This window comes from Sphaerodactylus townsendi, linkage group LG05 (genome assembly GCF_021028975.2).
Source record: "Sphaerodactylus townsendi isolate TG3544 linkage group LG05, MPM_Stown_v2.3, whole genome shotgun sequence".
Lineage (NCBI taxonomy): Eukaryota > Metazoa > Chordata > Lepidosauria > Squamata > Sphaerodactylidae > Sphaerodactylus > Sphaerodactylus townsendi.
In genome coordinates, this window is record NC_059429.1 from 67,718,748 (window position 1) to 67,742,332 (window position 23,585).

Below are 23,585 nucleotides of genomic sequence, written 5' to 3' on the forward strand. Positions count from 1 at the left end.
TTTACGAGCAATGTAACTTCTCAATTAAAAAAAAAAAGTCAGATTTTTCTGCAAACTTGGGAAAATGTGTTTTCTTTCTCTGTGTGGCCTGCAGATTTAAGTATATTCTACACAGTTGACTATTAGGATAAACACGAAAGAACCCACAAGCACTTAAAGGGGACATGCCACTTCCCCCTCCCTATTTCTTCTTTCCCCTTCCTGAAAGCCTTCATAGCAGAGGTCCCCAATCTTTTTAAGCCTATGAACACCTTTAGAATTTTGAAACGGGGCAATGGACCAACCACAAAATAACAGCATAGGAGGTGGAGCAGATAAAAAGTAGATTTTATAAATACACGAACAGAGGAGTGAGAGGGTAAATCCAACACTAGCGACAGCTATTGCTGAAATGTTATTTTAATCTGCACAGTCAATCAGATCTCAGCTGGGCATCAAAAGCCTTACTGGGTAAGCCCCATCGTATCACACACAATTTCTCAAAACACTTGTTGCGTCCCGCATAAGGTGTTGGCAGACAACAGGTTGGGGACCCCTGCTTTATAGCCCCCCTGCCTTTCCTGCCTCTCATTCACACCCACCCAGGCAACCTACCTTCCCCTGCCCCACCTTTTAGTTTTCCTTCTTCCCTGCTCCTGGCAGCCCAGGAAAACTGTGACCCAGCTGCAGGGGTTAGTTACCAGGCCAGGCCTATTTCATTTGCACAGTGAGGTACCTTGTAAGAGGAACCTCATTTCCCCCTTTCTTACTGTCCCCACATTATTTTCCCTTTTCATCCCACTGCTATTCCCATATCCTTATAGTTCTCTGCTTCCTGCTTTCCTTCCCACTCATTCATGACCTACCTGTTATCTGCCCCATCTTCAGATTTTTTATTGTTGACTAATATAATTCTCTACTCCTCTGGTTCATGCTCAATACTCTTGTTTGTAGAGTTGGAAAAACCCTGGACAAGGACCCATTCTCCAGCCTGTCTTGGCCCTGCCCCCCAAAAGAGTCAGTCTGCTTGTTCCTGTTTTGCCCACCAAAGTGTGGAGGGAGCCTGCCTAACCAGTTGGCAGGCTGCCACTTCCCTCATCCTGCACGGGGCTTGGTTGGGATGGGGCCACATCCCTAAATTGCTTCCCTCATTGTTCAGGCTTGGGCAGTCATGTGCGTCCACTATCAAGTAGGGCTTGGGCAGACTTACACACCTCACATGAGGCCCGGACAAGCTGAGGATTGCTTCGATTGCATGCCTTTCACACGACTCAGGTAGGCCAGGGGCAACCTCCATTGCATAAGGCTTGGCTAGACCACATATTTCCACTATCAAGCATGGCTCGGACAGTCTGGGCCAACAGCCCTTGCTTGTGCTGGGACCACCTCCCTTGCCTGCTTCATGCCAGATCAGGCACCACATCTCTCACACAAATGCAGACTGGGCACCGCCTCCCTTCCCTGGGGCCATATAAAACTAGCTGCCTCCTCCCTCACCTGCCTTGCATAGGGCCAGGTGCCAACTCTCGTCTGCCTCACATTAAGCCAAGACTTGAGGTATTTCATTTCCCCCTTCTGCACTATTTTCACTTTTCCTTCTCTGAAGCCTTCATAGCCTCTCTCCTTTTCCAGCTTCCCTTCCCACCCAACACCAAATCAATCATTATCTTCCTCCCCTCAACTTCAGCTTTCCCTCCCCACTTGGCAGCCTCTACCTGGGAAAACTATGGCCCAATGTTTTTTATTCCAGATTTTTCTGCAGACTTGGGACATTTTTTCAGGTATATAGAAAGATATCTTGAACCATTCCAGTCTCTGGTTTTAAGTATCCTCAGACTGGGCTAGGTTGAAAATCAGAACATAACAGTGGGAGTCCTGCAAGACTCATGATTTGAAGGGGGGGGGGGGATCCTGTCTCTCCCACACATCATGGCTCCAGGTCCCACCACTCATCTTAAGCCTGGAGAGACCAGCAACTGCTCTGCTCCCAGTATTCATTGCCGCTGTGACCAGGTGGCTGCACGAAGTGTTCTGCTGTGGCAGCTACTGCTGAAGCCTCCCTTAGTATCATTGCCATTGCAAATGCAGAACTGCTCCTAGCATCCACCACTGTGCAAGACGGGCTCAGAGTGGTTCCTGCCATTCTCTGTCATGGCAGTTGGGCCTGGATTGGATTCCCAATGTAACTGGTAAATGTATTGTCTGATCATGTGCGGATTTTTAAAAACTTTTCAAATTTTACTGCAAACCTGGAGAGAACCCAAGTTAGAAGGAAAATCACTGTTCTTCCTCCATGGCCCCAATCCATGGATTTTAGTATCCACAGATGGGGCCATGGTTTGCTATTATGTCATACTCCTCCAAAACATCTGATAAAGTAAACTATGACTCACAAAAGCTTATGCTGAAATAAAATTTGTTAGTCCTTAAGGTGCTACTGGATTCCAGGTTTTATTAGGTGGCAAGTCATAGACTGGTTAAGATGAAGCTCAACCAAAAATGGCACATCAGTACTCAGATATCAGTGATCCATTAAAAGTAACAGATAGAAAAAACATCTTAAAAGGAACATGCCAAACAAATAGCACTGACTATATCTTACTATCTCTGCTGACTATCTTTTACTGGTGCAACACTTGGCACAGCAGCAGTCTCCTGCAGCTTCAGACTTTTGCTATTTCATTGTTACCACACTTGTGAGCTGAGGTATCAATGACTAGAACTGTGACACCTAAGCCAATTTAAATCTTACGAATGAACTAAAAGATTTTTGATGAGGAACAATTCTCTTGTCTGAATTGTCTGAGATGTGTTTCAAGTTGTTCAAAGTTTTGTTTTCATATTCTGTGTGACTTTTTACACTAGGTTTAAGAATTAGCTACCTTTATAGCATTTTTATTTTATTTTATTATGTTTAACTTGTAAGCTGCCTTGAGCAGATTCACTGGCCAGGCAGCACAGATTCTTTAAAAAAAACAGATAAATATTCTGTTAGGAACTGCATTGTAGCAATTGCTTATTAATATAAGATGCTTTGAACACCTAAAAATGTGTCTCACATAATTTTATTTATTTATTTAATTTACATCCCACCCTATCCCCGCAGGTATCATTACTTCCTGCTACACAGTGTAAGTTTTATTGAACTATTCTATTACATAAAACCAACACTCAGACATTTTTAAAAATAAGATTATGAAATAGAATATAAGCCATGTTTATACCTTCTTCCATATCTAATGTATTTTATGAAAGGGAAAAAAGACACGTCGATACCAAACCCGCCCTCTTAATAGAAACACAGATTCCTACTCCCACTCAAATTAAAAGGACTTCAGATAGTTTGGTCAGATTTAATTTTTGTGACGTAAATCAGAATTTGTCTGATATATTTTAAAAATAAATAACATTGAGACATGTTCAGTTTTTTGTTTCATGTCAGCATATTCACTTAAATAATTGGCTATTCTGAAAAAATGACAATCATCAGTATTAGTAGTTTAAAATGTCCAGTAAAATATACAAATACTGATCATGTATTATGTCTTCCTTCAAAAATGGTAAATGAGCGGACTGGACGCAGTTCTTTACTAGAAGATACATACATATCATTTTCAGATTTTGACTTGGAAATCCTTACTTTCTTTATCAGCAACAACTCATCACTGTAGCTACTGTGGTCTTGGTATTTACATGAATGATGAACTACAGCAATTGATGAATTTTCTTTTTGGTTGGTGTTGGACGTGGGTTGCTGTGAGAACTCATTTTCCATTATTTCATCTGATGAGGAAAGTTGAGCAGAGAAAGCATCACATGCATCTTCATCAAATAGTGATCCCATACTCTCACTGGACCAAGATGGAAATAAGTAAGTTTTTGATCTTACAGTAAAACTTAATTGTGACCCATTTGAACTGCAGTCTATATCTGAGCTGGCATATATTTCTTTTATAGTAAGATCAGGTTCCTCTTTGGGACAAGGTTTATCAGCTGTAAGAAAAAAAAGGTTGCCATTGTTCATTATACATGCATGAATTAACTACAGCCATATATGAAGCACATATTACACAGTATATGTACATTTTAAAGCAGATAATTAGCAATGCATTCCTAAACAGTTACACCCTTCTAAAGTCCACAGATTTCAACGGACTTAGAAGGATATACCTCTGTTTAGAGATGCCTTGTGAAGTATATTAAAATTTCATGCATGTGTGCTATTTTTTCTGTGATTGAACAACCATACCTGTAAAATACTGGGTTATCAACTGGTAGGTTGTACCACACCCTAAACTTGGCCCCATAAATGGCATCATTTTATTAAGCTAAGGAGAAATGAGAGGGGCAGAGAAAGGAAAGAAATGTATAGGATGAAATTTTAAGTCAGTTCCATACTGCAAGCTTCAGTTAGAGGTGAAGCTATTGAAGACTGCTGCATTAAACTATGGTGTTAAGAGGGCAAGCTTTTCAAAAGATCCTACAAAGCATGGGAAGGTGCTGGGACTTAGTTATAGGGGCAATCTGCTGGGCATGCAGAAGGTCCTAGGTTCAATCTGTGACATCTCCAGGTTAAAAAGCTCAGGAGTTAGGTGATGTGAAAGACCTCTACCAAAGATCCTGGAGAGCTGCTGCCAATCAAAGTAGTCAATACTGACTTTGATGGACCAAGGATCTGATTCAGTATAAGGTAGCTTCATGCATTTGATTGAAGAACCCAAGTGTAACCAGAGCTGGAAGTTTTCAGAAGGGTTATCACCTGCAGCAGCAAACACCATTGTGGAAAAAGCAAACTGCCTGTATTCTCCAAGGGTTAACTCAAACAATAGAAACCCTTTGCTTTTTTAACACACATTTCTTCAAAACCAGGAAACAACCAATCAATACCTGCATATGATAATCTGAACAGTGAATGCAGCTTTTTGCCTTGGCCTAATCCAGAAGAGATGTTTGCATGGGAATTTGCTTCTAAGAATCCACTCCCTTATTAATTCAGGGCGAGATTAGAAACAATTTGGTGTGAAGAGACTGTCATGCCTTATGTAATTAAGTCAGTTATGTAATTATAATTATAGTTCACCTTTCTTACTTATAAAGGAGGATTACACACAGTAAATGCATACAATTGACAGAATGGGACATTCAATGGACAATGCAATAGGAATTAGTGCTGTAGAACCAATCAGAAGTTTAAAAATATAATTGAAGCAAAACAGAAGTATTAACATGACACATTAAACAATGAAAACATTACATAGTCGAGTCCTAATTTCAGAATGTTATACATAGTTGTATAGAATACAATCCTTAATAATTTATACAAGTAACTTTGTGAATTGTTTAGTACAGTGCAGCTCTACTGCCTTTATAGAAAAAGCTCTCTTGAATAATTCAGTTTTGCATACTTTGTAGAAAGCCAGGAAAATGGGAGTCTGCCTCTCATTGGGGAGGATGTTTTAAAAGATAGGAGACACAATAGAGAAGGCATGGGTATGGGTCATTGTTGATTTTGCCCATATACAGGCTGGTACCTGCAGAAGACCCTGATCTGATGAGTTAAACCTACTTTTGGTCAGTAGAGGTCCTCAATCTTAAACTGTCATTGTACATAGAAGTGGGATCTATTCCTAGTAATAAATTCTTCAATGAAATAGTGTTTATCTGTCTCTTACCTTTCAAAATAATGATATTAGGTTATATCAGTCTCAGTTAATTAAAGATATATATCCTAAATGTTATTATTTACATAAATGGAGAATATGCCTGAGATGGAAATAGTTTATCTTTATTCCTTAAAATCTAATCACAGTGAAATACATTTTCTTGTTTCTAAGTTTTTATAATTAAATTTCTGCAGCATTATACTTCTCTTTATCTTGCATGGGCTTTCAGCAGAGGAACTTCTTGTTGACTCTCTGGGAGAAGTTTTAGAATCTGTTGCCATTGCTGTTTGATTTTTGCTTGATTCCTACCAGCATAAAAAATAGTATTGAAATATTACTAGAAATAGTATATAATAAAGTATTTTGCTAATGCTTGTTACTGAACTGGCTTATCCCATATTAATTCCATTTTGAGTTGGCCCTGCCTACTACCCAGCAAGATGAGTGTGAACAGTCACCCTCCCACAGCAGAATTTAGTGCAAGGATCCAAAACAGGAACAATGGCCATCCAGGCAGTCTCTCTGAGCAGTGTAGGGGAGGCACAAATGAAATATCTGGCAACTGGCACAGCATCTTAGGAGAAGTTTCTATAAGACTAAGAATGCCTAGTAAGGAAGGAGGTGAAGTCAGTCCCACTTTGTGACTGCTAAAAATACCAAGGTAGACCTTTTATTCTGGTAGAAAGTTGCAGCTGCCTTATGGCAACCTAGCAGGGTTTTCAAAGCAAAAGAGGAACAGATCTGATTTGTCATTGCCTGCCTTAGTGTAGGAACCCTGGACTTGGTGGTCTCTGATCAAACTGCTAACCAGGCCCAAATCTGCTTAGTTTCTGAGATCTGATGAGATCGGGCTAGCCTGAACCATCCAGGTCAGGGCAGTATAACATTATACCATATCAAAAGAACTGCAGAGTTTATATTCTGATTAAAATTAAAGTACATTAGTAACCTAGTCCAAAAAACCTGATGCATAATCATAAGCATATTCAGTGGTACTGATGCACATGTGTGTAAAGTAGTTTATTTCTTGATAAGATTTTTCTTGCACCACTACTTTAAGAACACTCAATTGAACAGAACTACTGCATTACCAGAACACTGCAAACTATATCATTATACCAGTGTGTCAAGGACACTGATACTGTTAATTTCTAAGACTTTTGCAGAAATGTTTTTGACTGATGTTTTAGAGTTTTACACAGACATTCGCTGGAAGTAATTTTAGTACTGTGATTCTACACACATTTACTTAGGATGGAGTTTGTACATTATGAGCTTTTCCCTAGCCAGGCTCCAAAGCCAGATGTTATCTATGTTGGGATTGAATGTGCAAGAATGTTAATAGTTAACAGTGCAGTCTAGAGTATCCACCATTCCCACCCCACCCCTGAGTATTTTTCAAGTTCAGCTTTAAAAGACCCAGAACATTTCAAGTAAGCAAAAAAACAAAACAAAACAACCAACCAACCCCCCCCCCCCGAAACCAGTACTTTCTTTTTTTAAAAAATCCAGGTCTTTTAAAGCCAAACTCCAAAAATTCCCATACACAGAGGTGAATGCACACAGCTCTGGCTTCCCTGCTGCTTCTGAGGCTGGCTTGGGTTTAAAGGCAGTGGGGGAGAGCTGCATGCAGCTTTCCTGGCAGCAGAGCCGCCTTTGGAACCTAGTTGGGCTTCAGAGGTGGCGGGGAGAAATAGCTGGAAGCTTTTAAAGGCATTTGATATTTGGTTCTGCTGTTTTAAGGCATTTGCTATTCAATTCTGCCTTAAGGCATTTGCTATTCGGTTCTTCCTGGATAAGGGTTTTCCATCTCAGCTTTACTTGAATGCACAGCCCTAACACACTGTTACACTCTTACAAGAGCAAAGGCATGGTTCTGGGGGGCATGGATCCTGTCTGGATATGCACCGGGCTTTCATCTGCTTGCTATCTTTACCAATATTTTATTGGTTTATTAGCAGTAAAGCCCATTTTAAAATAAAATAAAATGGGCTCTAGATAGGGAATGCAGAAGGGTGTGTGTGTGTGTGTGACTGATTGCACTGGTGGGAGGGCTGCCACTGTTCCTGGTTGCCCACCTTCTTTCATGTCCCCCACTGCTTCCCCATCCCCCTTATCTTTCGCTTCTTCCACTAGGTAAGACTTTGCTGCAGTTTTTGGAGTGGAAAAGTGTGTGTGGGGGGTATGGGGAAGGTGCTGCCTGGGCTGGCAGGGAGTGCGCCTTTCTGCTGTGGCCCTTTCAGATGCAGCTTGGCTTTTGGGGAGGGGGAGAGTGGGCAGACCAGATTTTTCTTTAGGGCAGGTATAGGGAGCGGCTTCTGCTGGACCCTGCAGGCATTAGTGGTTTACTGCGGGTGCCCTGCAGGGCCTTGCTTGGTCGTTGGGGGGGAGGGGTGCTTCTCCTGGGCTCTCTGCATGTCCCATCAGAGCTGGCTTGGTCTTTGTGGTGTGGAGAGAACATGCAGTGGATTGGGGAGGTGTGTGCTGAGTCTGGAGGGAAGGGTGGCTTGGTGCCCAAGTGTAACCAGAGCTGGAAGTTTTCAGAAGGTCTAGAATTGTAAATGTTTTTTTTAACTTGATGTTTCCATTGGCAGGGGAGGAACTGGGAAAAATCCTGCTAGCTAGTGGGTTAGCAGCAGATGAATAATATATTGAGTTTGTTTCCCTGTATGCTCAAAGGTGCTTAAGGGCTGGATATGGCCAGAGGCACAAGACAAAGATCTCTTGTCCTTTGACTTTTGTTCTGAGGAGTATGGCCTAGTGCTTGGTGGAAAATCAGCTAACAGAGAGCAAGATAAGAGAGCCTAGCACTCAGAAGACTTCCCTCCCCTTTCCTTTTGGCTTCTGTTGTAGTAAACTGCAGAATGGCTAAGAGGTCGACAACAATGCAATCCTAAACTACCAGACTTAAAAGAGCACAGCTATTTTTAAGATTTCACTGTTAAATATTACTAAATCCCAAGCTAAAACTCCTCAGTATAAAAATTCAACATTGAACTGCTATATCATATTCCAAATTGTTAGGTAACAGTATTACAATACATAATATGCTCATCCAGATACTTATATGCTGTCCCACACCACAGGTTTGTGAATATTTCAGCTGTCAACATTCTATAAATAGAAAGAAGCAGAAGCGTTTTCTATGAAACAGCTGAATTGCAGTGGTTCACCCTGTCCTTTTTCATGAGAAGGGGATATTTTATTCTTTTAAAAGCCCTAACACAGTGCTAAGCTGTTACACTCCTTCAAGAGCAAAGGCATGGTTCTGTGGGGGCACGGATTCTGTCTAGATATGCACTGGGATTTCATCTGCTTGCTATCTTTACCATTACTTTATTGGTTTACTAGCAGTAAAACCTATTGTGCTGAATCTGGAGGGGAGGGTGGCTTGGTGTCCATGCTGCGCTGGTCCTGACTTGGTCTTTGGGGTTGAGAGAGGAGGTTCAGGGAAGTGGCCAGACTTGGGCTGGTAGGATAGCTTGCTGTTTGGGAAGTGTGGAATGGGGAGGCTTGGGGCAGGGTGAAATGGGGAGGCTTGGCGTGCAGAAATGGGAGGATTGGGGTGGGAGAAGGATGGAATGGGAAGGCTTGGGCTGTGTTGGAAGGGGGGGCAAAGGAGTTGGGAGAGTTGGACCGGGCCAGGTGGGCAGCACACAGCAACCCAGCACTGCCCCACCAATTTGCTCATGGGTCACGGGAAGGCTGGCAGGGGAGTGGGTAGAATGTTGATTGGATGACTTTTCCACCAGTGGGCGCCCAGGAGTGTGTCCTGAGCATTGATTGGTGGAGGGTTTACAATCACGACATTCCACCCCATAGTGATTTATGTATAAGGATTAATATAGAATTAACATGCTCAAGGCCAGGAGATTAACGAAGCCAGGAGATTTGCATGTGCAGATCCTGATCCAACAAGGAACTCTATTGAAAGGATCAACCATAACTTAACCTGGGGGCTTCCTGTTATGTGCACTGGTATCCCTTTTGTTAAGCCTCTTTAAGTTACAGAGTAAGATAAAAAGGTCCAACATAAATTCTACTAGGTCTCAATAAACTATACTCTTATCCACATTCATTCTTAATGGCCTGCCTACATAAGTATACTTACAGTTCACACCTGAAACTTTGTCTGGCTTTCTACCAGGCAGAAACACTGCTGCCTGCTCCCTTCCCAATCACTTTACTAATTTGCTTGCCTATCTTTTCCCCTGCATATTTCCCCAAAATAATGTTTACCCAAGGCTCTGTCTTGCAACCAATTCTGCCTCTGTATTGTCTCTCCTGAGTATCTTCTCCAGTAGCCATCTAACTTTGATCCTAATCCTAGTGGAGTCATCTGTATCCCCCACTTACATAGCTCCCTACATTCAGTGCTGCTTTCATACTTAGATATCTTTTTTTAAAAAAGGTAAAGATGTATGTATAATCAATATTACTATCTGAAAGAATGCCACATGTGTAAGGATTCATTTTTTCTGGTAATAGCAATACTATTATTTACCTGTGATTGCCCAAAATGAAAAGCCTGAGAAAGAGAAATAGGAGTACAACAATTTGGATCATTGGATTTAGATCTGTGTAGAGATTCTCCACTTCTCAGTACAACATCAAGAAAGGGTTTAAGTTGCCTGAAACACATTTTAATATATAAATATGATTGTATAACTAGAAAAGTATTTGTAACGTTCTGAATTTTAAAGAAAATCTATGTAATACTAAAGCTGATTATTATGGATGAAAGCACTTAGTACTTTATCTTAACAAATTGATTAAAAGCAAATTTAGACTTCTTCACTGCCTCCCCTGGACATCTTTTCAAGACTGGTAACTATCACCCATTCCTGAAACCTTATCCAACTTCTTCCCTTTCCTCTTAGCTCTTGTATGTGTTGAATATTTCATTGTTTTAAAAAAATCCTATTCTTTATTCTTGATTAAAACTATATTTAATTATACAACTGCCTGCTCATTTGAGAGTTTTCACCAGGACTAACCTGCTAGCTAGTTAACAAAAACATTTTCCAATTTTTCCACAAACATTTTGCTTGTGAGCAAGTAAAAGAAGCCATGGATACTCAAGTGTCAGTGAAACTGCTGCAAAACCTGGACATAATCTGTTTCCTGCCTCTGGAAACAACCAAATCAACTGTTTAGAGAAGGTATTCAACAATTCAAGGTACTCAATATAACTGTTGTTCTCTGTACTGAAGATTTTAGGACAGAGGAAGACTTCAAGTCATAGACTGTATTTTGGCCTGTATATTTCAGTTGGTCATCATTATATTTTTTGTACAGCCCCTTTAAAATCTGTATAGCACTGTTCTTAGCTTTCTACATATAGCACAGCATTTGATTATCATATTGTACAATATATACATTCAAACTGCTAAGACTGTTTATATGAAAAGGGAAGCACGCACATAATTGTTTGTTCCTAAGTAATAGAATTTCCAGATGAAAAAAAATTATTTCCCATAATATTATTAAAAATTATTTCCCTTAATATTCCCTAGTATTTATACTAGGAGAGAATTATCAAGTTATTAGCAGCAAAGCCATATTCATTACCCTATGCCATAAATGGAGGCATAGTGAATCACGGCAAATCTCAGGCAGTTTCTATGTTCATGCTGACAGAAATTTATCAAACAATTGGCTGGCCACAATATGACAAGCCTGCAATAGTGCAATAATTGGTTTCCTTAAAGTCCTTCATGGCAGGGGATGGAATATCTGAAGAACTGTCTTCTTGCATATGTTCCTGCCCAGGAATTGACTGCAGAGTAGTGGTGTGCCTCTAATGGGAACATGGGGTATCCCATGTCCCCAAGCGCACACCATTTGATCACGGGGCGGGGGTTGCTGGCTGGGTCCTTGTGGGACCTGGCCAGTGCCCAGCGGTTTCCTCCGTGCTGCTCAGGCGGGTGCTGTAGCCGCAGGCCGGCTTCTGTACTCCCTGCTGACAGGGAGGCCGGCTGCAGCAGGGCACCTGCCTGAGCTGTTTGTTGTTGAGCTGTGGCCTCCTGCTTTCAAGTCAAAGAATACACACAGAAAAGTAGCAGCCAAATAACATATTAACATTAATCAGAGCAATGTTTTAAAAGATACCATACAAAATACTTTAATAAAAAGATAAATTAATAAAACTTTTAAGCCTACCTTCTTTTATAGTATAAGTAACATGCTGCTAATGATAAAACTGAGATAGTCATTCCAAAAATAGTAGCACATGCTACAAGGGCAGAGGTTAAATGCTTCAAAAAAGCTATAAAATAAATATTTTAAAAGTTAATATTAAATTATCATGTTCACAGCATTCCCACTATTTAGCTATTATTTAAATTACAAATTAGACTTTTTGAAATATCTATATTCTCTGAATTAGACTTTACACTGTATTCTTTAGTTATGAACCTAGCACCTAATTAGACCAGATAGCAGTAAACTCCTATATAAGAATGCAGATTGTGCCAAACTAAAGTAGTGAATTATCAGAGATTAAAAGAGGCATGCTGACTATTTCCTCCACTTGCCATTTTTGTCCTCCTTCCCCCCACCATTATCCCAGCTGCATGTTCCATGACTAGACTCTGAAACTGAAAAATATAAGTACCAATGTTTTACCTAGTAGAGGTAAACCAGACTGGAGGGCCTGAGAAAGGTTCAGTGGTAGAGTGAATGCTTTGCATATAGAAGTTTCCAGGTTGAAACTATAGTTAAAAGAGTTCAGGTAACTGGTGTTAAGAAAAACGGAACTTAGACACTTGCCATGATGGTTCCTTCTGCTCTGAAGTAAAATGGTCATCATGGAGACTTGGGTGGTTTCCACTGGATGCTTAGGGAGGTAGGACTAAACTTTCTACTTACAGTCCTCCAGGTAGCAAATTGTGGAACAGATTAAACTGTTTCCAAGCTCACAATTCGGGATGGCCTTCTGGAGTGGCCTTCTGGAGGCCATCATGGTTTCAGTAACTTCTGGATCATAACTAAGGCCTATCAGCCAAATTCCCTTCAAAAGCCACACAATCAGATGTAACCAGTCTAGATCTAGGTGCCAGACCAGGCCTTGCAACATGTCTTGACTCACTGGAATACCCCAAGGTTCTTGCAGCAGGAACTCCACTAAAGGGGACAACCAAGGCCTGTGGGACCATTCTGGAGCCACAAAGATAACCAGCAGTCCATTCCTGGTGCATCTTCCTTAACATCTTTGGGATAACTGGTAAAGGCATACAGCAGACCATGTGGCCACAGAGAGGTGAACGTGTCCACTTGCTCCAATAAGGATAGTGTTATGTGGAAAAGAATCATGGTACTATGATTGGAGGGTAAAGCAAAGAGGTCCACTATTGGCACACTGAATCTGTTCATAATCCATTGAAAGGCCTCCTATTTAAATAGACCACTCATTCTCATCCATTCTTCGACTGCTCAATCAGTCCATTTGAGTGTTGAGGGATCCCTAGATGTTATCTGTAGAGATTTGACTACATTTGCATTTCTGCCCAAGATAGAACGCTCTTTGTTTCCCATTGTGAGGCAGATGATCTGGGTCCCCCGTCTTGCTTGCTGATATGGGCCTTGACTGAAATGTTGTTGATCCTGATGAAGACATGCTGGGCCCGATAGAAGAGTGAAAATGTATGAGTGCTGTCCTTATAGCTCTGAGTTCTAGAACACTGATGCTCAGATTCTGTTCTTCCTTTGTCCAAACTCCCTGGACTGGCTGATCCTGCAAGGATGCTCCTCAACCCATCAGATTACATAAGAACATAAGAACTAGCCTGCTGGATCAGACCAGAGTCCATCTAGTCCAGCATTCTGCTACTCGCAGTGGCCCACCAGGTGCCTTTGGGAGCTCACATGCAGGATGTGAAAGCAATGGCCTTCTGCTGCTGCTGCTCCTGAGCACCTGGTCTGCTAAGGCATTTGCAATCTATTTGGCATCTGTAAAAATCTGTACAACATTCTTCAGGATTGGCCCCAGATTAGATGGCTGTAGCTTGGTCCACCCAATCATGCTTTATCTGACGAAGGTGTGAAGTGCAGGGATCATGAGGGAAAAATTCTCCCACCTGCCTTATACTCAAGAGGCCCTGAAATGCCAAAGATCTTCTTTTTTTCACTGCTAGTCAGCTTCTCTCTTTGTGTAACCTTTATGGGAGTTCTCTATTGTTGCCCCACCCTGTTCCAGATCAGATGTTTAACTGAACCAGCTTAAGAAACTGATGTGATCCCCCGCTCCCTTCACTCTCTCTTTTACCTCAAATTACTACACAATAAGCCTGTTTTAAAGTTTAGCAAATAAATTATAGAATTTTATTAACAACTTCACATAATTAAGATAGGAATTGTCAACATATATAAAGGCAGTTTTATTTAGATATTTAGGTGTTTTCAAATTTCAGAGTAGATGGTAATTGGCTTTTAGAAAAGGTGTCAGTTTGTCAAGAGTTCTTAATGCTTCTAAAATATGTTAGACTTACATATTGTTTAACAGAACATATTCAAACTTGTACCCAGAGGTTCTTGTGATAACTATAAAGAAAGGAGTATTTCCTAACTCATTTTCCCTTTCAGGCTGTCAAACCTTAGGATTACCGCACAGTAAATCGTACTACAGAACCAGGGATGGGAAATCTCTCACACAGGCAGTGTGATTCCCCTTCTGCCAATAGAACTGAGTTATCACAATCTTTTTCCCTGCCAGTTCCCTCAATTTTACCCACTCTGTCCAGAAGATTGATTGTTCCAAGAACCTAAGTTAGGAATTCTTCTCTACCTAGAAGGAAACTCCTTTCCTGACTAGAGTTTGGGACTCTCTCTCTCCCTACATTCTTTTTCTGGCAAAACCATAGACCACTCCCAGGCAATAAAACATGTCTGTTCTCTCTGGAACTCAGAGTTGAACTCCCATCAACACCTGTCTGAAGCTCTAAGTCTTCCTAAAATCTGCCCACTCATAGCCTGTCACTGACACAGTCTCTGTGAGGGTTTAACACTTTACATTCTGGCTTTCTGTGTCCGCCAGCTAGATCCATCAAACAAGATTGCTAGGGTCAACGTGCTGTTCATCTTTTGTGTGATCACTGTCTGATGTGGTTTCAAAAACCACTAGAAAAGTTGGGAGTGAACTCAAACCCATGGGACCAATCCTATGCTTGAAATCGTAAGACCCTGTAAACAGGTCAGAAACATTAACTTTTCCAATTTGGCCCTGGAGAGGTTCTTAGCCAAGAATGAACTTTTGTTGGCTTTGTCATGTTCTTTTTGGGTGTCTAGAATGACCCCAAGATGCTGCAGTTTGTATGTTTGGAGGTTATTTTTGTCTCTGTTCAGAAGGTAACCATGATTCTCCAACATCTGGATGATGCAGCTGGTGTCATAGATGGCTTTCTCTTTTGATGATGAGCAAATCAAGAGACTGTTCAGGTATGGGGGTGGGAGGGGCTGTATTCCTTGCCTTCAGGCAAAGGCCACTAGTGTCACCAGGACCTTGGAGAACACTTGAGGTGCTAAAGCTAATCCTAAAGAAAAGGCATGGAATTGGAAATGGTGGTTTTGGTAGGAGAATCTGAGAAACTCGTGACGTCCAACATAGATAGGGATGTGCAGGTATGCTTCCATGAGGTCTATGGAAATCATGAAGGATTGTGGATTGAAAGATTCAGGTCTCCATGCAGAAGTGCTATAAATCACAAGCCTGTTGATATATTTAAAGTCTAGGACAGCTCACCTGTCCTTGTTCTTCTTAGACAGTGAAAAAAATGGTGTGGACTTCGAAGTCTTTCTTGCTAGGATGCCCCCTTTCTATGGCTTTTATTGCCAATAGATGTTGGATGGCAGATAGTGCCCTTATGTGTATTTCCCTTTTTAGGGATCTGGGAGAGGAGAGGAACTGGTCCAGAGGAAGGCTGGAGAATTCTATGGCATAATGAAATTGAATGAATTGTACCCAACGGTCCATTTGAAACTGCACCACTGGTGCATAAATTGCTGTAACTTTTCCCTCACCAGCACTGGCTTGGCTTCACTGTTTTCTCTGTCTGTTGGTTCAATCAGTCTTAAGTCGCAGGTATTGGGACTAGGGAGCCCTGTTGAAGCATGAGTCGCTATAAAGGACCACTTTTGCCTGACCACTGTCCTCTGGTCAGGAAGGACTGTGACAGTGTGTGGCAAGAACAAAGGAGGTTTGGTACAAGGGTCTCCTGTTTTCCTTTCCTAGACTTCTTGCCATGACCTTTTTCTTGTCCTTGGTCTCCCCCAGTATTTTGTCCAGTGCATCGTCAAACAGCTTGTCACCTTGAAAGGAATAGGCCATAACAATAAATGTGGAGTAGAGATCTGCTTGCCATCCCCATAGCCACACAGTACATCTTATGGAAAATGCTGCTGCTGCAGCCAGCGTCATGGTATCTAGTGATGCATTCGCAAGGAAGGGCAATGCCTTAAGGACACAATTTACTCCTTCTGCAACCCTTCCATGATCAGGAGGGAGAAGCTGGTCCAGTTTCTAGCATCTACAATGGTGGCCCTAGAATTGAAGGGTGATGTGGCTACTGCTCCTAAGGCTAAAGCCAAGGTTTTTGGTATTTGCGAAATGAAAAATCCCCTCTTCTATTTAGAGGGTCTTTATGGAGCTCATACCATCTATCAAAAGGAGGTATGTGTATTACAAGGCTACAACAAAGGCATTCACAAATGGGACCTGCATCATGTCCATATGATACAAGGCAAGGGAATGAAATTTTTTTGTGGTACTGGAGAACTGTCTGTTCACCAGAAGTTTGTCCCATTCTGCCCTCATCAACCTTCTGAAATACTCCAGGAAGTGGGCAGACTTTTTAGAGGGAGATGACCTCAGGAAAAATTCCTTGGTCTCCTTAGGTCTTCAGTTCTTCACCAGGAACAGGGTCCTCAGCTAGGTCTTATGCCTTAGTTAAAGGAGATTGAAAATCCTTCCCATTAAATAGCCTTGCTGGTTGCTCAGTATGGGTTAGTTCTTCCTCTGATAATTCACCTTCATCCTTCTCATTGTCTGAAAGGGACAAGGATGTCTCATTTCCCATATGTCCAGGGTAAGCTCCTGAAGATAAGACCAACTTGACTGCCTTTGTGGGCCACGGTCTGGAAATTTGCCATATTGAGTGGCCTTTCCCTCCTCAAATCCTGAGTGATGGATGGGAGTATGGCGGCAGCAGGGGGACCTTGAGGAAGGGGAGCCACTAAGAGAAGCTATTGTTGATGGAATTTGGAGGCAGTGAAGTTCCTTCCTCAATGTTCTCCTATCCCATAGATCCTGGCAAGATGGTTGCTCTCCAACAACATCAAGTAAGGGTGAGTGCAGATACATTTACCCCTTAAAAACTCTGATTGTCAAGGTGAGTAATATACTTCTCTGGAGTAAGACCTGCCATTGTTGCCACTCTGGGTCAAAATGGCATCAATTAGGGCTGTTTGTGCTGTAGGACCCTTTTTGCATCTTTTTTCTGTGGCTGGCAAGTCACTTTCATTTTGCCATCTGAGCTGAATCCTCTCCTACTTTGAGCTGATTGGAATCGTGCAGGCTGTTGGCTGCAGCAAGGACAGTGGACCTAGTCTGCATCCGCATCTGAGAGGAAATAATCACCTGCTGACCCGCTCCATGGCTCCACAAGTATTCTCCACTGCAAGGGGTGGGGGAGGGGGAGGGGAAAAACAGGCCAAATGAAGGAGTGGCAGAAAAGAGGCTCCAACAACAATAGTGAGGAACAGAGGCTGAAATAACATAGGAAGGCAAAGGAAAAAATGAAAAAGTCAAGGAGAGAAAAATGCTCAGAGAGCTCTCTCTTGGCTCCTGCCCCTAGCGAGGCAGGAAGTAAACTGGTCCACAAATCCCTATTTGGAGTACAGGAAGTGGAAAGCTTAGTCCTGACTCTCTAAGCAGTCAGTGGGAATCACCCAAATCTCCAAAATGCCATCCTCTTCAGAGCAATAACCTCTCACTACCAAAGAGCCCAGAAAGCCACCACAAGAGCTCCAGTGGAGCTCTTTTAATAACTGGATCTCTTGCCTCCAGGCTGAATGCTATTGGAGAAAACGTGGGGACATCCTCCCACTTCCCCACTTCACTTTCCCAACAGTATTCTATTGCTTCTGTGTAGCACTTGGATTTTTCTTGACTGTTCTGTGATCTTTTCCAAACCTGCTTTACTGCAATGTTTCCTGGTCCCATCCATACAGCAGCAATTATTCTAGCCTCTGTAGAAGCCATTTCTCCCTCCTCCCCACTTGCCCAGCTCCAGGGGAGTTGTTTTTATTTTATTGGCATATAGATATAATGGTACATTGAAGAAGAAGAGTAGAAGAAGAGTTTTGGATTTATATCCCCACTTTCTCTCCTATAGGAGACTCAAAGGGGCTTACAATCTTCTTGCTCTTCCCCCCTCACAACAAACACCCTGTGAGGTAGGTGGGGCTGAGAGAGCTCCGAGAAGCTGTGACTAGCCCAAGGTCACCCAGCTGGCATGTGTGGGAGTGAACAGGCTAATCTGAATTCCCCAGATAAGCCTTCGCAACTCAAGTGGCAGAGCTGGGAATCAAACCCGGTTCCTCCAGATAAGAGTGCACCTGCTCTTAGCCACTATGCCACTGAGACATCAGTTGCCATTTTTAAAAACTCAGAAAAGCCCCCTCCTGTAGTACACATGGGGTAAATGGTAACCATGGGAGGGGGCAGCAAAAATGAAAGGGAACCCATAGTCCGAAACCTCACTGCTAAACTGCATTGGCAGCTGCAGCATCAAAGGGATTCTGAAGGAAATCATTGCCAAGCAGAAAAGCCCCTAGTCACAGTATAGAGTACTAAGCTAGACAAACCAATGCTCTGATTCAGTCAAGACAGTTGCTATATTTTCAACATAGACCTTTCAATTTAAAAAAGTCTTGCAACATCATTGATGTGTTGCATTAAAAATCATATCCGGGGAAAAAAATCAATAATGAAGCTACATATATGACTTTCAGGACAATCTGAACAGAGGTACACCTTTTTGAACTCATTAATTGTGATGGATTTAGAAGGCTGTAACACTGCTCAGGATTGTCCCATTGGTTTCTAGTTCTCTTCCATGGAATTGAGTGAGATGTATAGCTAATCATAAGTATGTCAGAACGAAGGTCATCTAAGTTCATTGTACTTGTACGTGTACCTGGAACTCCAGTCATAAAAGTTCTTAACTAGTTGCATTATGCCCTTTCTTATAAAAGATATACTAGTATGTTATGCATAAAATATCTTTGCTACTACTATTTTGTTACTTCTACTTGAATAATACATTTAACAGTAAATAATAAAAAAATTGTTCTGTGGATCTGAACCTATATACCACCTTAGTCCAGAGGAAGCAATCAAATTAAATTAATTTAAAAATAAGTCTTACCGCTAAGATCACTTTTACCGGTCTGAAAAAAAGGTTGTAAGTTTCTTATCAAATACCTTTGGCAAAATGTGTAATTGGGCATTCTACAACCTGACAGTTGAAGCACATAAGGGGCTGAACACTTACCAAAGCTACAACTTTGTGAGGGAAAGTGAAGTCGGCCCGCAGGGGTCGCAAGGAAGAGGCAAGACGCGGTGATATCATCCGGTGGAGAGAGCCAGCAGCAGGAAGCGCGGCCCTTGGATCCGGCAACTCTGATCCGTGGGCCTGGTAACTCTGCCGTGTGCTAGTCCCTGGCACCTTTTATTAGGGTTTTCGTGGGGACGTGTAAAGGAGGCGGATAAGCGGGAGAGCATCATGTGATGCATGATCTCATGGGGTTGCTACGTGCAGGAGGAAGCGTCCGCGTCTGGGTCTAATCCATACCTGGGGGCAAGAGCCCCTTTGTCCCTTTGTCTGGGACACCTGGTGACCGTGAGTCAGGTAGCTCATGACCTGTGACTCACGGGGGACTGGGGGAGCGTGTGCGCCCAGAAGGGAGCAGTTGGCACAGGCATTCCATGCGCTCTTTCTGCGGCTCTGCTGGGTTCGCGGGCTCACCTCTACAGGAAAGAGGAAACCCACTAATAATTAACTGGTCCCACTCCTGCCGGACTGTAGATCCAGCCATAAAATCTTAATCTGAAAATCCCACCAGGTTGCAATAGTATCCAAAACAACTGAAATCAACATCATGCCACTGAAGACTCCTTCTTCCTCCCTTTTTTCACAAGTGGAAAACACTGCCTGGGTCCAACAGTGTGACTCAGCTCATGGTAAATCCTTTATGATATTACAAATTTATTTTGGAAACCTCTGTGTAGTTCAATAACCTAGTTCACATGTCACATGTGAAAAACTGTAACTAGACATACTTTGGAAACAGTCATTTTAAACATACTTATAGTGTAAATATACCAATCAATAAAACCTACCTACAGATATTTGTACATTTTCTCCTTTTGTTGATCGTTTTGTTCTTTCAACAGCTGATGGACCTTGAAAAATGTGTTTACGAAGATGTAACATGCTTAGTAAATTTTCTGTACCAAGATGCTTTTTTTCCACAAGAGCCTTCAGAGTTGAATTTCTAAATCTCTTCTGAGTAACATTAAAATATCTGTTTACTTTCTGAAAAGGTTGCATTTTACCATGTACACAGATGACTTCATTAGGCTTATTTCTAAACAGAATACTTCACCCATTATTCTCTTATCAGTTGTAACGGTTAGAAAGTTATGCTTTATAAAAGAAGGTTGAATGTATGAAAGGTTATAAAAGAAATTGCATTTGATGAAATTTCAATTTCACTTTCTACAGTTTTCCTTTCTCTTATAGCTATGAATTGGTTTTTTCGCCATTTTTTGTTTCTTACAGTTTTTCCTCTACATGTAGAATGCTTTTTAAATGCGAGACAATATTGTTTTACGTGCCAAAAATATTATTTGTACATTGCAACTACATCTACGTTGAGTAAATGCACGTATAAGAGGGAACTTCTGCTTTTCAACAGATTTTTTTTGCTGTTTTCCATTTTTGCATCTTTATCTTTTTTTCGGACAAGAAAATTTATTTTTTGCTGAAAACTCACAGATATTCTTAAATATATTATGATGGCCTTTTCTTTTGTTATTTAATCTTTGCTTTACACACAAGCATTTTGTACTGATCTTTACTGAAAGCATTTGAGTTCTCTCCAAAAAATTCTCTTTGGCAGATGTTAATATTCTGCCAGTGTTGTTCTTACATTTTTTGTTTCTCATCATAATTACTGTGTTTTCCTCCTCTTACTGTTACTTTACTAATCTTAACACCAAAATACTTCCCAAGTCTTCCTGACATTTTAAAATATGTGCATCTTCAATTTTTAACATTGTGTTTGCAGTGTTATAGCCAATAGTAGCCTAGTTCCTGTGTGTTTGTAACTATTTTCAAAATATATTTCAACTGTTCCATTTTTTTATTTTCTGATTTATTTTTAACATCAAGAAATACACTCATTTTCACTGCATAAATATCAAGTTTTCCATTCTTCAGAATATTCTTGGATACTTTTAACTAATTCTTTTGTCTCAAAATTAGTTTTCTTGGTTCTAGATACATTCCTAAAACTTGTACTATTGTGCTTTCAGTAGAAATTACATACAAATTTATAATAGATTTTTTAGCATGTTTGTTCATGGCTCCACTTTGCAGTTTTTCTAAACTTTTTCTGAAATTTTTTATTACTTCTGCTGCCCTTTTCCAGTTCTGACGGCTCTAAGATCATATATAGCGGTCCTTTAAACAAACCAATTTTCATGTCTGCTATTGATGTCTGCTGATACTCCACTACGTGCTCTGCAATAAAGCAAACAATAAAATTGATCTTTAAGAAGATATTAAAATGCTTAATTTTTTTTTCTAAATGCTGCTTATTGTAAAATCCTTGGCCCAATAATAAGATAATTTTTACTGGCAGTAAAGTAATTATGCTTGGCTTATCAACAGCCCTCTCAGAACCATACTTCTCCCCCCAAAAAAACTAAAAATAAAAAAGCATAATTTCAGGGATTTACAATAGCAATACATTGCACTTCCACAAATGTTTATTACTGGATTATTATAATCATAGCTTCCATCTCTCTGTCACACCCTAGAATAATTTATATTATTTATTTATTTAGATTTAGTATATCACCATATCCCCAGAGGGAGAGATACATTTTCATTAGAAATGTGTCCATTCTGCATAGCAATGGAAGCATCACTTTCACCAACCAAGATACCAACAGCAATACTCTAGGGAATACTTAGACAGGGAACACTTGGGCATGCATGCTGACAGTGGAACATCAGATCAGCGTGGTGTAGTGGTTAAGAACAGGTGCACGCTAATCTGGAGAACCGGGTTTGATTTCCTGCTTTGCCACTTGAGTTGTGGTTGTTTATCTAGTGAACCAGATTAGCTTGTGCACTCCAACTCATGCCAGCTGGGTGACCTTGGGCTAGTCACAGTTCTTCGGAGCTCTCTCAGCCCCATCCACCTCACAGGGTGTTTGTTGTGGGGGGGGAAAGGGAAAAGAGATTGTAAGCCCCTTTGAGTCTCCTTACAGGAGAGAAAGGAGAGATATAAATCCAAACTCTTCTTCATTCAGGGCCAGATCTCTTCCAAAGCAATCACAGCACTAGAAGCACTGCTGGGGCCAGTGGATACTTCTACAGCTTACTCAACGATTGCTTTAAAGAATTGATCCCCAATTCTTCCGTAAATAAAAATATGACATTAACATTATATTCCCAGTTCTATTCCTCTGTTAAGTGTTCTGTACTTCAGAAATTCTACTCCAGTTTCACTGTGATTTTTCTTGATAAGTAGGAAAACTCAGAAGAATACAGCTGTCAGATACTCCACTGTTTTGCTTTCATAAAATATGTTTTGCTTCCAGCTGCATCCTGTCACACTTGCACCTCTGAGGATGCTGGTGAGTTTCCCATTACTATGGATGAATTAATTTATTGAAAAGAACTGATTGTGTAGCTAAAGCTAACAGTGTATTTCCTGTTTCCACAAAGTTGCTTTAGGATAGCTGTTGTCAGCTTTCTGGGCTGTGTGCATTTAAAGTTGCCTTTCAGACTCTTAAAGGAAAATCACAATGAACTACATCTCTAGTCAGCCATCAATATGTACCTAAATCAAGGAGGCCAACCTGCAAAAATATTAAAAACAGTACTTTGTTAATGCCACCCAAGACCCAGAGAGGTGCAGAGAAGCCATGGTTACTTTCAGCTTTTGAAGCCTGTCACCATAATAAATGATATGATGTACATAAAAATAATAAAACTTACCAAATACCAAATAAATAAATCCCAACAAGTATCTAAATTCGAGCTGCCATTTGAGCTTACAGGCCAGGCCCAGAGCACCTGCCAAGTACCGGATCAACACCGTTTCCACATTGGCCTGGATGGCTTGTGCCCAGTTGTGATCCTTCCAAAGGACTCTTTATAAACTCCTAAATGGAAAGCTTGCCTCTGTTGCCAAAACAGCAGTAAGCAGAAAGAAAAGGAACATCCCCCTCCCAATTTAACAGAGGTAGTGGAGGGGAATCTCCCCATAATCCGAGTCCGCGGTCGCGCTCAAATTCACCCCACAGAACTCTCCCACTTTTCCTTTCAAATATCAGAGACAGGAAAAGTGTGGAGAAAGGATCTACACTATTTTCCAAAAACCCCTTCCCCGCCGGCCATGGGTTATCCTCACCCGGCCACAGCTCTCCAAAGACAGGTAGACGACCCAGGATGGGGAAGCCCGTGACCGGTACCAACATCAGTAACGTAGCTGCGAGGACTCCAGCACCGACCATAGTTTCTCCTGCTGAACAGCTTTTTCCCCGCCCGCCATGGGCGGTGGTTCTAACGGCCCTCCGAGCTACAGGAGCAAGAACCCAGCCAACTCCATGCAAAATGGCGAGCGGGAGGATGGGCATTCCGGCGCCGC

General features: G+C 41.4%; 1 protein-coding gene across 4 annotated transcripts; it reads right to left on the reverse strand.

Moving 5' to 3' along the window:
- Window positions 1-3,028: 3,028 nt before the first annotated feature.
- On the reverse strand, window positions 3,029-23,585 carry LOC125432564. Of its 4 annotated transcripts, XM_048496227.1 has the most exons (7): window positions 23,349-23,585; window positions 21,398-21,445; window positions 20,041-20,103; window positions 11,805-11,910; window positions 10,147-10,273; window positions 5,845-5,947; window positions 3,029-3,972 (listed from the first exon to the last, which is right to left on the reverse strand). In XM_048496227.1, exons 1-7 carry the CDS (start codon window positions 23,572-23,574, stop codon window positions 3,512-3,514), a joined length of 1,134 nt encoding a protein of 377 aa, XP_048352184.1. In that variant the 5' UTR covers window positions 23,575-23,585; the 3' UTR covers window positions 3,029-3,511. The 4 variants fall into 4 exon arrangements, with proteins under 4 accessions (XP_048352184.1, XP_048352185.1, XP_048352186.1 ...); XM_048496228.1 differs by lacking the exon at window positions 21,398-21,445; XM_048496229.1 differs by lacking the exon at window positions 20,041-20,103.